General features: G+C 44.0%; 1 protein-coding gene across 3 annotated transcripts in view; it reads left to right on the top strand.

Annotated features, from left to right (window-relative positions):
- Glis3 (GLIS family zinc finger 3) overlaps positions 1 to 13,555 on the top strand; it is a 417,582-nt gene extending 404,027 nt beyond the window's left edge. For all 3 annotated transcript variants that reach the window (XM_021205791.2, XM_021205781.2, XM_029537780.1), the window contains 2 exons: positions 8,618 to 8,800; positions 9,507 to 13,555. In XM_021205791.2, coding sequence (XP_021061450.1) covers positions 8,618 to 8,800; positions 9,507 to 9,643 — 320 coding nt within the window. In that variant the 3' untranslated portion in view covers positions 9,644 to 13,555. The remainder of the gene's footprint in view (positions 1 to 8,617; positions 8,801 to 9,506) is intronic.
- Positions 13,556 to 15,237: the final 1,682 nt, after the last annotated feature.

Below are 15,237 nucleotides of genomic sequence, written 5' to 3'. Positions count from 1 at the left end.
GCAGTAGACACGCCCTGGCTCAAGGAGCGAAGATGGCTCCTGGCAAGGTCCAGCAGTAGACACGCCCTGGCTCAAGGAGAGAAGATGGCTCCTGGAGAACTCTCTTTTCCCATTTCAAGGAACCCAGGCCCTTGAGATTGTTGTGATCTTAAATGTTTTGAAAAAAATCATTTCATGCTTGTCTTAGAGCTTTCCAGATGATGTGTAAGATACCTCTCGTTAAGCACTGGGTTCCACTCCCTTATCCAGCAGCCCTGCTTCCCTGGGTCTTCCTTAGAGCCCAGGAGCATGGGAGTTATGCCCAGGTGTAGTTAGTGCTTCTGGCATCCACTTTGAGAAGCTCTGGCCTCATTCTCCAGGGGTCCTCTGAGAGACATACTCCCCTGCCCCCATCCAAGGCAAAAGGGTTCATCATCTGTGCCCAACAGTTTCCATCCTCCTCCCTTTCTGTCCTGAGTGGTTCCATACGTATAGCATGGCCTAAGTGCTACAGAAAGCCAGAATGGCCTTTGTGGAAAGAGAGAATCAAATTGATTAACCCTTCATTCTTTGCCACCTTCTCTTGTACTGCTGAAGGTCTGTGTGCCACCTAAGTCAACGGTGCTCATGGGCCTTAGGAGAGGGAGCCTGAAAACCATGGGCAGATGTGGTCTGTGCTCAGGCGCCAACATTTTCCATGAACTACATCAGCAGCTAGGCCAAAATTAGAATCTTAGTTCTGAAACTTGGTGACTCTGAAGGTTTGCTTGAATTACTCTAATGTGGCTATTTTTTTTTTCAGTAAGCTGGGGACAATACAAATTGTCTGAAACACAGTGGTCATATGTCAATGTAAAACCCCTAGGTCAGTGCTTGGCTCTGAACCAACAAATACTAGACCCTTGGCTTCCTTAGAGCAGTTGTTCAAGTGGCTGGTATAGCACTAAACAAACTATTCTTTTGAAATTTCTGTAAGTAGGAGCTACCATTGAGAGACCTGACTTAGAGAGAACTGCCTGCACTTAGTAGACTGTTATATAATGCCTATTTCAGTTCAGTTGCTGATTTGCATTAAGGTAAGGCTAGACTAATAAATAATTCCAAATGTCTGGCTATTTAGAAGTACTAGTATAGTTGGAAGAGTTTCCTATTTTATTCACATGGTATCAGATGAACCAGATATGAGTTATAAATTCTTAGGCCATCCTCTGCTGCCATGCCATGTGTCTCAGCTACCTAGACCCAGAGAAGAAGCACCAAGTGGTGGTGTGTGAAGGGGTCTTTAGGGTGTCTTGATAGTAAGGTATTGGACAAAAGGTGAATGTTTAGTTCTCCCAGGCTACTCTCTGAGCAAAACTGGAGTGCATGGAATCAGTATAATAATGCATTGCCTCCAAACTATAAACTGATGCTGTTTTACAGGCTGCTTGCCCATTAATATCCCCTCTTCTCCTTGGCCTCTGTAATGTAAAGGTATTCAACGAAGGAAGGTCTTGCTTCCTAAGAGAATCATAGCCATAATGTGGACATACTCTGTCTGCCTGCCTGTCTGTCTGTCTGTCTTGTCCTCTCATCCCTTTCTCTTGTTTTCCATCAAAACTTGTATGTTCAGAGATGACCTGTGGTAGTTATTGTTAACCTGACACAAACTTGAGACACCCAGAAAGAGGAAAGTCAATTGAGGGATCCCCTGCCTCTGAATGACCAGTGGTGCATTTTCTTCATTGATTGCTAAGTGATGGAGGAGGCCCCAGTCTACTGTCGGTGGTGCTATCCCTGGGTCAGTGGCCCTAGATTATAGAAAGGAAAGTAGCCAAGCAAGCCAGAGTGAGCAAGCAAGGAAGCAGTGGTCCTGTATGGTCTCCACTTCAGTCCCTGCCTTGAGTTCCAGCCCTGCCTTCCTAAGTGATGACCTCTTACCTGAGAGAAGATAAAATAAGCCCTTTCCTCTCCATATTGCTTTTTGTTTATGCTGTTTATCCCAGAAATAGAAAAGTAGCTAGAGCATGTTTTTACCATGCATTCATGTGGAGATTCCTAATCTGCTATTAGTGACCTTGAGTAGGACCCACCAGGGAGGACCCACTTAACTGAAGGATGCTCCTCATCTCCAGAGTGCATAGAGGGGCGGGCCTTCTTTTTTTTCAGTGGCCATTTTTGTCTCTCCTGTGCTCAACATCTCTGGGTACAGCAAGCCTTCTTCCCCTGTTCTGTCTGACTCTGTAGTCCAGTGCTGAGTGAAATTGAAGACTGCACAGTAGTTGGGTAACCACGAAGATGAAGCTCCCTCATGTGCAGAGGTGAGGGCTGCCAAGTATCTGTTAGTGCAATGATTTTAGGAGAAATGGATGGTGAAGCTCCATCCATTGCCCCACAGTTAAAGTAACACAGAGGTCCTATCACACAAATGTCCTACTACTGTACAGCACTTGCTGTAGAATTGTTCTGTGAACAGTGACAAATTGGATGAGATCCCTGTTTTCACGGAACATGGTTTTGTTTTGGTTTTTTGTTTTGTTTTGTTTTGTTTGGAGAAAAGTATGTGAAGGAGAGCTAATAATAGAAATGCATGCATTTATCATTTTTTGAGATTGTTTCTCGAGGCAGTTTTAGATTGACAGTAAAATTTTGTGGGAAATAAAGGTGGTTCTCAGGTAAATCCCTTTTCTTTCCTAAGACTTGGCTGGTAGGAGACTTTTGAATACTTCTCAAGGGCAGACAGTCAGAGATCTCCAGGGAAATCTACAAAGAGCCCTTGGAGTGATGGACAAAAAAATCCAAAATGCCAAGCAGAGTTGAGGTGTGTGTTTCCTCTGTGTTCGCCTGCCTCTGGGACTCTGAAAGGACTCCTCCCACAGCCTATCACTTGGGCTCACCTCCATCCTACGTATGCAATGATCATAGAACTAAGGACAAAATTCTGCACTTCCTAAAGTACTCCACAAAATTATAGTCACAGTCAATCAATCAATCTAAATAAGGGGTCCTAATAATAATAATAAAAAAAATACTGAAAACCCAGGGGCTTCATCAAGGCATTGCATTGCTGAATCTTCCATCCAGGCACTGCTGCTCAGCACCGTTGGCAGGAGGGTCTGTCTTCACTGGGACTGAACCTCAGGAGAGCTGAGAAGAACCTCTGCTTAGACCTGGGAAAGGTCAGACAAAGGGACCATGTCAGAACATTATGTTTAGCTGTTCGTTCTTCCTATTGGGTACAGTGCAGAGTAGAGAGCCATGTCTCATTCACCCTTTTATTTCTGTTATGAAGTTGAGGCACACAACTATCCTCCTCTCTGTTTGTAAATGAGAACATTTGTCTGAACTAGCCAACACCGTTCCTGGCTGTTCCTGGCATCATGATCGGGGAGCACAGGAACTTTGTTTAGCCAACCTGTATGCAAACAAATACAGTGTATGGCTGACATGACTTGGTACCTTTGCCAGGTATACACTTCCTGTGTGACTCTTTATCCACACCTGCGCATAGCTAGGTGGAGCCTTCTCTGTAGCGGTTTCACCATCATGTGGTTCAAAGACTAGATGCCTACCTGTGGTGTTCCCATTCCTGTGTGCATGGTGTGGTGAGTCCAGAGTGTCCTGCACACAAACGATGTCACACAGATTGCCCTCTGCTGCTATGGCTTTCCAGAATGGAAGGGTCTCTATAGGAAGGTGAGCACCCTGGTACTTTAGCCTGTTGTAGTACTTCACTTCCTGAGTGAAGGGAGCAGAGTGACTATTGTTTACTTATGTATTTATGCTTTGGTTCCTTTCCACAAGACTGACATGAGAAATACATAATAAACAACTAGATGTAACAGTATAATATGCTTACTATCTCAAAGGCCAAGAGACTAAAATAATTTATCTGGTTTTTATTTCAACCCTTAGATGACTCTGTGTTGTATTTTTCTTTCTTTCTTTTCAAGAATTTAATTGGGAACATTGCTGAAACATGGCTGGTTAAGCTGGGAATCTGGATTGATCTAGAGTTACCCTGCCTTGTATAGTACTGGGAACCATGTGTGACTGTTTAAGTGTGAATTAACTAAAACTCAGTAGAAGTTGGCCTCCTACAGTTCGAAAGCTTGATAACTACATGTAACTACAATGTTGGACAGTGCAGACAAACACTACCATCCCCATGGAAGGTCCTGTTGGGCAGCACTGCCCCAGAAATCCCTTACTTCATTGGACAAAGTATACTTTTAGGAACAGATTGTAGTGATGCAGAAATTGACAGGCAATAAAATAGGACAGTGTGTGTGTGTGTGGTGTGTAAACATATATTAATTTTAGACATCTTGCAAATTAATCAATTTCACTATGATGTTTTCATATGTGTGTGTGTGTGTGTATCCCATACCTCTAACTCACTCTTGTGTGTGTGCGTGTGTGTGTGTGTGTGTGTGTGTTTATGTGTATATGTATGTGTGTGTATATAATTAAAAGTTGTGAAGGCATATATTTGGCCACTTGTCAACTATGTAAATAAAGATAATTCATTCATTGTTTATACCAGCCTACATTGCTATTACAATTAGCCCCAAATCTTTCTATAAAAAGAAAAAATAAACTTGCCAAAATTGAGACTAGGGTAAGGGAGGAATCTCCTTGATCTTTTAGAAGTTTCAATATGGGTAAAAGACGAATTCTACATCTGCCCTTCCCATTCATGGAAGTTAAAGTGACTTGTAAAAAGGAAGGGTGGTGTTTGTTAAGTACCTGTGAGAGCTAGCGGTTCTTGTCAGCTTATGTTGGTTTCTTGCTTTCAGTCCACAAGGACAGCTACTATCTTCTGTTTCTTTGGTCTCTCCAGCAGTACCTGACCCAGCACTTGATTAGCATGACTAACTGACTGATTGACTGACTGACTGACTAACTGACTGATTGGCTGACCTTGCCATCACGCCTAGGTGTCATACTCACAGAATGTGCTAACGTCGTGCCTCACTTTGCTTTGGTTCTGAGAAGTTGAAGTCTTTCCAAATTTGCTGTTTGAAACCCATGCACTGGAGTACAGGAAGCATTCATTAGAACGTGAGTTAGGCTGTTCCTAGGTTTCTATGTGTGGCGAGATCCTAATGGAAATATTTTTTAAATCTTGTTAGTTTTATGGAAGTAGCCCCTGGGAAGAGAACTTGTTACAACTCTTCGAGTTGACTGACCACAACCACCCACAGCAATGTATTTGACGTTTCTGAAGGGGGTGAGGCACCGTTAATAAAGGGGCGCCTCCTTTCCTGGGTGAGCTATTATAGTAGTTAAACATGTTTGTAGGGACATTCTGGGTTTTGATAGGTTCTCAAGTCCCCAGACAGGAGGCAGAGTCTTCTTTGCTCTCTCCTTCCTTAGGTCCCAAGTGGGAGATAAAGCCCAGAATCCTACGTGGAATTATCACTGGGGACATTTTGCTGTATCACAAACCTTTTAAACTTATACACATCACAATACCAGAATACAGATAGGAGCATATGACATTTCTGCTTCCTCTCAGAAACAAGAAGGGAGATAGGAAAAAGAGTGACTTAGTTTTCGTAAAGGCCAGTGAGTGTCTCTGTCGTTGCACCTGAGTGATTGATGTTCCTCTTTGGAGAGCCATGGGAGCTCAGTGACAAATGTCTTCTCTGCCTGGAAGGGTAATGTTACACTAAGGAGTAATACAAGGGGATTTATGGGTGACAAATTTGAACAGAGCTAGCATGGGGCTATAGAGAGCAAATGTCTGTTGTACTCAGTAAGGAGACATTACATTCCAATAGACCATGGTAATTATTTCTTCTTGATGTACCTGTGGTACTTTTTCATGTGCTTGTCTAGAGGGACCCAGACTCAAGATCTGTCAAAGGGATGACCCAAACAGACAGATCCAATTTCTGGTTCTTTCAAACCTCTTAGACTTGTTCAGAGTCCCACTGAGGGGAACAGAGAAGTCATAGTACACGTTAGTTCATTCAGTCTCTAGGAACAACGAACCCATAATGTTCCATTTTCTTCAGTTTGCAATATGCTTTTAAAATTACAATAATTCAGTCTTAATTCCATGCTAGCATTTACTGCCTGTGGCTACATTCATTCTTATATTTGTTTGTTAAGGACACCTTGCCTTTTTGAAAATTTAACTTTCCATAACCAAATGTATCTTATGTTTAAGAACTATATTTTCATGGCAAAGTGATTTCACTTACAATTTTATCTATTTTGCAAATACATACACAATTATATTATTAAAGTATAGAGAACATAATTATATGCTATATAAATGTTAACTCCTGTAACTTTTATAATAACTCAGTATGATGTTGTCACTACCATTAACACTTATTTTACATGTTAAGACACATAGACCAAGACTATGCAGATGGTATCTATTTCTATGAGGATTTGAACCCAGGCAGTTTTTAACCACTATTCACATCTGGGCATAAATAGAACAAAAAAGACAACCAAAGATAAAGTGTTTTTCTATCTCTAGCCTATGTTTAGACTTTCACAAGCAGATCTTTCATAACATACTCACGTCTGTTTCTTGCCTTTTCAGAAAGAGGCAGCATTGGCTGGTAATGTTAGGATGCCTGGTGTGCACTGTCTCAAGGGCTGCTCAGCTCTGCCACCAGGGTGGTACAGTGTTCTGTGCTCTGCCACTCTCTGATGCTTGGCCATTTGGCCTCTGGTGTTGTCATTGTTCATGTTGTAATGACTGTCTTGGCAAAACATGTATTTCAGCAAAGTCTTTCAGGATTACTTCTTGGTCCAAGAGATTAAACCCATGGGTGCACTTACTTCTAGTCAGGTGCTTGCCTGAGGATCTGGAAAATGGAATCTACCTTTCCCCGTGTCTACAGGATTATGCAGGGCACTTTCCTCTCCAGTCACACTTCAGTCCCAAGGGGAAGACTTTCCAAGGAGTAGAGTACATAGACTATGAAATGTTACTGTTACTTTTAATGTCTTTTTCTTGGTTAGCTTAAAGGTTGACTTCCTTGACTTCAGTCAGTTGTTTTAGAATAATCTGTTCGGGTCTCTGCCTGTCTTGTTTAAAAGCATGCAAAAGCCACTGGGAGTCAAAAAAGAAGTCACTACCTGTGTTCCTCTCTGCTTAGATGTGGAATTTCCATAGACATGGTCTTAGTCTAAGCTGGGATAATGTTACCGTTCCCCAAACCTCACGTGAATATTTTCTTTAGATTCTGTATATAATATACAATTGTAAAGGGCCATACTTTAGTGTGAGTGTGCCCTGAGTGTAAATATGCATTTTTGTCTCTGTCTTTTATCATAAGCTCCTAGAGGATGGGGTCTGGGTCTTAATGGGCAGCAATTGAGCACATTTTAAATAATATTTGCAGCAGCTATAGAGCTGCCCGGGGCAAACAAGCTTTGGCTAGCTTCAGGCTCCAGATGAGCAGAGAAGAGTGAATCTTCAGAGAAGAGTGAATCTACACCAGGGCCTATGGACCCAAGTCCCATGGTTTAAAGTGGGCTAAGAAGAACCAGAGAGCACACCTTTCCTCTGTGAGAGTCTCCATAGAAGCTTTCTAGTCTTAAGAAAAGATTCCTCTAATGGTGGAAGACACCAGGCTTCCAAAGTCATGTGAACTGGCTCTACATTCTCTACCAGCTAGTGTCTCTAGAAGGAACTGTAAGGCGCTTCCTCTACCAATCTCCTCGTCTTCCTCATTAAAAACAGGATCATAATATGACATAATTCCTGACATTTCTGTAGCGCTTTAAAACATCACTCACGAGCTTCCTTATCCAGTGACACAGTCAGTGCAGTAGCCCCGTGCAGACAGTGCCATTCACACTTCACAGCTGAGGAAGCACACAAGGCTAAGCAGCTTCGGAAAGCAACAGAGCCCTGGGGGCCCCCGTCAGTGGAGTGTGGAGAGAAGATTGCATTATTACATTTTTAAAAAGCATATCACACGCTCAGGAAATAATCCATTGGTACACACTGTCATGCAGCAAAGAGAGAAAGGGGAGAGGTACGGAGTCAGGGAGGATGTAGAGATGATCACGTGGGAGGAGCACGTGGGAATGCAAGAAAAACACCGTTGGCTGAGAGCAGTCATGACGGGGAGAGCTGAAGCACGCTTTTCACAAGGTTGGTGGGATTTTTCAAGGACTGTAACGTCTCTCCTCATGTCTTTATCATTCCATTTATTGCCTTCCAGTTTCCCCTTTTTCTGCAAGGAGCAGCAGCAGTAATAGTAAAATAGGTTCCAGTACGTCCAGATGTGGCTGGCTATGAACCTATTGAAAACTACCTATTGGAGATTGGAAAGTGTCACAAATATGGATAGATGGGTCTATGTTGGGCTTTGTTTGTTTGTATTTATGGTGGGGATGACTGAGGGCATTCGATGGGGCTTTGTCAAACATGAGGATGGACCAAAATGCAAGATAAAGGAAGTTAAGATGCATGTGCATCCTAGTGGGAAGGGCTAAGATGAGAGCATTTCTTCCAAAAATGGTCAGAAGCCAGCAAGCCTTGAACACACCTAGATGGAAGACTTCTCATATACTCTAAGATGCAAAGGCATTTTGACAAATTGTCAGACTCAGTGGCTTTCTCCCTGGGTAGGAATGGTTTCTGCCCTGAAATCGCTCAGTATCATGTTTATATTTTCAGGATTTTATGGCCAGCTGCAGACATTCTGCCCCCCGCATTATCCTGATTCCCAAAGAACTGTGCCACCCAGCAACTCCTGCAGTATGGTGCCTTCCTTTGAGGACTGCCTGGTCCCCACGTCCATGGGTCAAGCCGGTTTTGATGTTTTCCACAGAGCATTCTCAACACACTCAGGCATCACAGGTGGGTGTCTGTGGCACAGCCAACGAGACGAGACACGGGCTGCTTTTCTTGCGTCTGGCAGGGACAGTATGGAATCCTCCTGAACTGCCCCCGAGATGCTTCCCATCTTTGCCTTGCTCCCTTCTCATTCTTCCCTTGGGCATTGCTAACCCAGGTGATGAGTTGGGCCACGTTCTTGCTACACTATGGTAATGGTGTGCAGTCTCATCAGCCCTCAAGCTTCCTTCCCTGGCATGGCACTGAGGCTCACATGCCTTCCTAGTCAGGTTCTCCATGCTCTCGGCACATTTCTTCCCTACATATTTACCCTTACCCTGGCGTAAGCTCGCTCTCTGATCCCACGTGACCCTCCTTTGCCTTCTCTGAGTCCTTCTCCGGGGATGTTCTTTCCTTCCTTTACGGTCTGTGAACCCCATTCTCCCCCATACCTCTGCTGTCATCCCCTTTTTCAGGCCATCTTCATCCCTCCCTAAAACACTTTAGATCTGCGAAGGGCATACTTCGTGTTAAGGCACACACTTTAGCCCACTCCATGCAAGCTAGCCTCTCCTCCGGTTCTGTTCCCCAAGGACACGCCTAGAAGGCCTAAGCCACGGTTCCTTCCTCCTTCGCTCCCACCAGCGTCCTGTAAGTGGCAGGGATGCCCTGGCCAGCCTCTGAGGCCACAGGGTGCCGGGACTGACTGCCTGCATTCTTTCTCTTCCAGTGTACGATTTGCCTTCAGCTTCCTCAAGCCTCTTTGGGGAATCTCTTCGCAGTGGCCCTGAAGACCCCACGTTCTTGCAGCTCAGCGCTGTGGACCGCTGTCCCAGCCAGCTCTCCTCTGTGTATACCGAAGGCTGAAAGTTCCCGTGCTTCTCCTGCGCTCTTGGGACCTTTGAGTAACTTGTCACCTCTTATTTTCATACTCTCACAAGCCGTGTAAAGAATGTCAACCAAATCCATGGAGCCAGTACAGTCACTAGGACTGTGGAAGGCCCGACTGGAGGGTCAGACCTGGCCTTCAGAAGTGTTTGCACCTCTTCCAGCTTCTCAATTTGCTGGGCCAGGTTACCAGCAGGTATTTCTTTTCAAAGGGAATTTAGAGTCTCATTTTAAGGATACCTGTTACTTCCAGACCGTCAGCTCTCAAAAGACACCAATGAATATGCACAAGAACGGGATGACCCTTGCTAAAGACTCAGAGAACAACCTAGGCCCCAGGGCAAAGTGTACTGTCTTGCCCATGCTTTCTCTTGTGGCAAAAGTGATGCACAGCCGTGAACGGTGGAGGAAATCCATGTCTTAAGCACGCTATGCCTTGGACTCTCTCAAACTCTGGCTTTACCATGTGTCTTACATAGCCCGCGCTAACTAGTTACTTTTCAGTTGCTTCTCCAATGGCAAAATAAGGTTTTATATTCAGTAACCTTCTTTGGTTTTGAACTTTAAAGACTTGATATTTACATCTACTTTTAAAGGAAAAATATTTAAAGGTTTATTCTTTTGATAGAAGTCATTACCATTTTAATCAGCCCTGGGTACATGTATTTTACCACAGCTATAGCAAGAGTTTAGCCGTTTTGCAGTTTAGTAGAGGTTATCTGAGGGAAACAGAATAGTTAACACACACACACACACACACACACACACACACACACACACACACTCACATTCTCACCTGAGTCCAGGATTATTGCAAGAATCCTCATATGCTGCGTATGGGGTATACACCTAGAACCCCAGCCCTCTTAAGGTACTCTGAGTTTGAAGCTACTCTGGTCTACACAGTGCGTTCCAGTCCAGCCAGGGCTAGATGGCAAAGCCCTGTCTCAAGAAAAATACCTCTCCTGTATGATGGCTCAGTGGTTCCATCTTGGAAACCTTTTCATTTGAAGGGTTCATGCATGGCCTTTGCTCCGTTGTTCTGCCTGGGACAAAACAGGGGACACATTGAGTCACATGTGTGGGTTTGTCCAGAAAGCCAAACTCGGCGCACCTCTTGTCCCCTGTGTCCTCTGTGTGTTTCTGCCCAGTTCCCTGAGGTGATCCTGTCATCTGCCTGTCTTCTCTCTGGCTCCACTCCCTGTGCATACACACTCTCTCCCTTTTCCTGACTGGTCAGACGCGCTGACGATCCACCACATTTGATCAACTCTCGGGAAGGTTCTGAGGAGGCAGGGTTTTGGAACTCGGCTTTGAAGGCCTAGAATTTTTCACAGAGCCTAAAACTATGATGAGCCTAAATAAGACATCATTTTCTAGTGACATTTTTAGAAAAACACTTTAAAAGGCCCCGTGTCCTTAGGGAAAGGGTACACAAACAGGCCAGACTGCACTTCACCTGGTCAGTTCCAACATCCTGGTTTATTCCCATTGTAGAATTTTTTTCTCTTTAAAAAAAGTTGATTTAAATAGAACTAAAGCAAAATTCTTCATGAAACTGGGCTCAGTATCACTTTCAATGCAACAGTTAAACAGCTCAGTGTCAGATGTGGGTCCTGAGACTGTATCCTCATGGGCAGGCCTGTGAGCCTGGCCCCACATCAGAAGAGATCCACTGCGTGTCTTGCTTCCTTCCAAGATGGCACTGTATACTGTATACTGAATGGGGAGATGAAGAACCAAGTATGGGTTCGTTCTCTCTCTCTCTCTCTCTCTCTCTCTCTCTCTCTCTCTCTCTCTCTCTTTCTCTAACAGCACATTAGTTGGTCTGGTGTTGCCAAAGAGGCCATATTCTTGGGGGGGGGGTACTATCTTGCAAGCTTCTAAGCCACAAGACTTCAAATTCTTTCTTCTTCTGAGCTTTAAGGAAGGAACCCTATCAGGCTTCCTCAGCAGTAAGCTCTCAAGCTGCTAGAAACTACCACCCTTCCAGAGCTCCTGAACAGATGAGAGGCACCATGGTCTTACAACCAATCTTTTCTACTCTGCCTTATGGATGTGTATAGGAAAGAGAAGTCATAGCAAGGAATGGAAGCACAGACCATGTGTGACATCTCTCCCTGTAGTGGAGGCATGAGGCCTGGGAGCCAGGCTCTGGACTCATGGTGGCCTTCCATGTGACATTGCTTTTCTGGGTCAACTAAGTAGGAGGGATCCTTGGAGAAACTGTGTCATCAGGGCCTTCTTACTAGGTCAGACCTACCCCAGAGGGACGTTCTTGCTATCAGAAGGCATGAGCAGAGCTAGGTCCCATGTAGCCCCTCAAAGGCCCTGCAGGATATTCCCGGTAGCCACTGGTCTGGGGACAGGGCCTAGAGTCATGACATATACTGGCTCCTTCAGAGTGTTAGGTTCCAGAATTTCTCCTCAGCATGAATGTGTTCTTGGCTCAAAGTTTCATCTGTATTTTGAAACAATGAAAGCAGAGCTTGAAAACATAATTATTCCCGTCCATTCCTAGACCCTTCTAGTCCTGATGGGTAGCCATTTTCATAAACATCCAAATGGAAATTGTCATTCTGCTTTAAAAACAAAATCACAAACAATAAAGACTAGTGCTCCTGAAAACACATACAACCCGAAGACAATTATTTTATTCCATAGTAATAAAAAAGGTCAGTATGACTAGAGACATAGCCCTCATCCATTGTCATAACTCCCTAAAGGAACTACTTCAAAGTGTCACTTGTAATTTACTCTCTGATCGGCACATAAGTGCCATTTAAATATTCCCTGGGCCTGTGAGATATGGTCCTTTACATTGGTCTCCACCACATGACCCAGGGAATTCTTAAGTGGAAAACAAGGTATTTGGTAGACCTCAGCCAAAAGTCTCCTGACAAGAGTGTTGATTACGTTCAGTGTCCTCAAGTGACCATCTGCCAAATGTACTAGTTCACTAATGCAAGCTTAGAACGGGGCTAACCTGTCTCCCTGTCCCAGAGCTCAGGCCCCCTTCCCATCTCTCTATTGCCTGGAAGTATTGACAATGTTCAGTTTTATTATTTGGTGTTTGATTTGATTTGACTGTTTAGATCAATGATGTTATTGCTGTGGATAAAGTAACAGAGACAGAGAAAACCAAACTCATTGGAGAAAATGGCCTGTGTTCAAATGAAGAGATTTATTTTGTACAGAGAAGTGTCCTCTGTGATGTTGCTGACATAAAGCACTTTGGGGGGGAAAAAAGTGGAAATCTGTTTTCCATAAATCACATAGGCCCTTGTACGTTGTTCTATACACTCATGTAGAGAAATGAGCTTCGTATATCATACTGGATATGGGGCCAGTTTGACGGTAGGGGCACATGTGGTGCTTATTGTCGTAAATCTTTTAAGGAATTAGGTACACTTTTTTCTATTAATATGTATAGTTTTACGATTTGTCACAGTTATGTTTCATATAATCATAAGTTATTTTGTCTTGTTTCATGAAGTCCTTTTTTTTTTATGTCAAAAGTAAAATGAAGGGATTGTATACTTGGCACAGAATAAAACTGGAAATAGAGTCTGCCCCTCCTGCCTGAGGCGCTCCTTCAGCGCGTCAGCTTAAAACACAATGGTAACCAGCGTTGTTTGTTTGTTTGTCTTATTGTTCTGTTCTCTTCTGTCACCAACCTCCTCTGTATTGGGGATGGTGATTATAATTAAAAGCAGATGGGGAGGAAGGGGTGTCCAAGGCCAGCTTTAAAATGCCGCATCGCTTTGGGCCAGAACTGAAGCCTGGATTTAATTATAGATATGAGGACGAAATGGCAGTAAAAATGAATGTCTCCCTGAATCCTTTACATGTTGGGAGTGTCCATAAATAAAACATGAAGTTTTATTTCATCACATTTAATTAAAGCTTTTATACATGTTTTATTGGTTATTCTATTAATCCACTTCACAAACTGGTTAAATGTGTTTGGGGGCGGGGGGTGGGTATTTGTGCTTTTTTTTTTTTTTTTTTTTTTTAGTGGAGTGCTACATCATGCCTCAGCAATGCCTCTGGTGCTTGCTATCCCAGGTGCAGGGCTTTCAGCGTGCTGGTGGTGGGAGCGGTGGGTTTTCAACTCCATTTTCATAAAAACCCTTTGAAGGGAGAAGGATACAGCACCAAGGATCAGGGTCAGAATCCCTGGTGCCCTGTGGGGACAGTGGTTGCTGCCCTGGTGTCCTGTTCTCAGGAGGCTACCTAGAACCTTGCTCTACTGTACCTCCTCTATGCCAGTAGCTCTCAGCCTCTGGGGTGATACCCTGCATATCAGACATTTATGATTCATAACAGCAGCAAGATTACAGCTATGAAGTAGCAATGAAGTACTTTTATGGTTGGTGGATCACTACAACACGAACGGTATTAGAGGGCCATAGCGTTAGGAAGGTTGAGAACCACTGATCAATACCCATGGCATCAGGGATGGTGATCTGTATGGTTTGACACCCACCAGCCTACTAGCCAAGCACAGGAACTTAATAAGAGTCACCATATCAGCAGAGAGGGCTGGCACCTGTCTGCAGTCCAAACAAACACTCAGGAAGAAAAGTTATGGTTGTGAGTTTGGGGCCATCCTGAGCTGCATAGTTTAGACCCTGTCTTAAAATCAAAAGGAAATGTTCTTTCCAAAAAGCCTTTGTACAGAGCTGACTTGCTCGCCACCTTGTTAGGACTTAAGATGACTTTAAGAGGAGCCACACGATGGCCTGGTACCTCGTTGGGTTCCTTGAGTTCAGAGAACAAGCACGTGACAGGATGAAGGAAATCCTCAGTTTCCCTAAACACCAGCTGCTGTGGGTGGGACTTGTTCCAACCCCCAGGAGAACAGTCTGGCAATAGGAGAGCGAGTTGGTGGCATGTAGATCCCATGTCCCAGCAATGCCACTCCTCTGCCAAGAGTCTGAAGTCAAGGATATCTCAGATGCAAAATGTCCATAACAGCATTAGCCACAATTGTCCCAAACTAGAAATGACCAAATTACCTGCTGATGGTGAAATGAACCAGTGAACTTTGTCTGAATGACGTAATGAATGACACTCTAAAAAGGTGGGGACAGGGCCAAAGCCACACACAGAAGCTTCCCAAACTTGATTATGAAAAACACCAAAATGAGCGCTCGCTCAGGATGGCTTTATTATAATAGCCACTTTAAAGCAAACAAAACTTAATTACATCGTTTAGGTAGTAGTGCATGCGACAAAGAACAGCAAGGAAAATATTTCTGCAAAGTCCTGACTCTGGGAAGGGCTTTTGAGACACAGAGCTGCTTAGGGACAATGCTTCATCTCTCTGCCCAAGTGCTAGGGTACCCAGGTGTTTGCTTTATAATTATTTTACTGTGCATGTATATTTTACAGTTTTTACTTCAGATAACAGCAGACACCAAGCCTTTCATTCCCCTACTCCTGGGGTCTGTAAACTGCTTCTGCCAAGAGCTGGGTGGTGTATATTTTATATGTGGAGGGCTATCTGGTCTGTTTCACCTACTCTACCACCATAGTTCAAAGCAGCTGTGACAAGGCACAGGCACACA

Source organism: Mus pahari, chromosome 1, assembly GCF_900095145.1.
Source record: "Mus pahari chromosome 1, PAHARI_EIJ_v1.1, whole genome shotgun sequence".
In the NCBI taxonomy this organism is placed as follows: domain Eukaryota; kingdom Metazoa; phylum Chordata; class Mammalia; order Rodentia; family Muridae; genus Mus; species Mus pahari.
The sequence above is the reverse complement of the archived record's forward strand: the minus strand, read 5'-3'. Positions and strand labels throughout refer to the sequence as shown.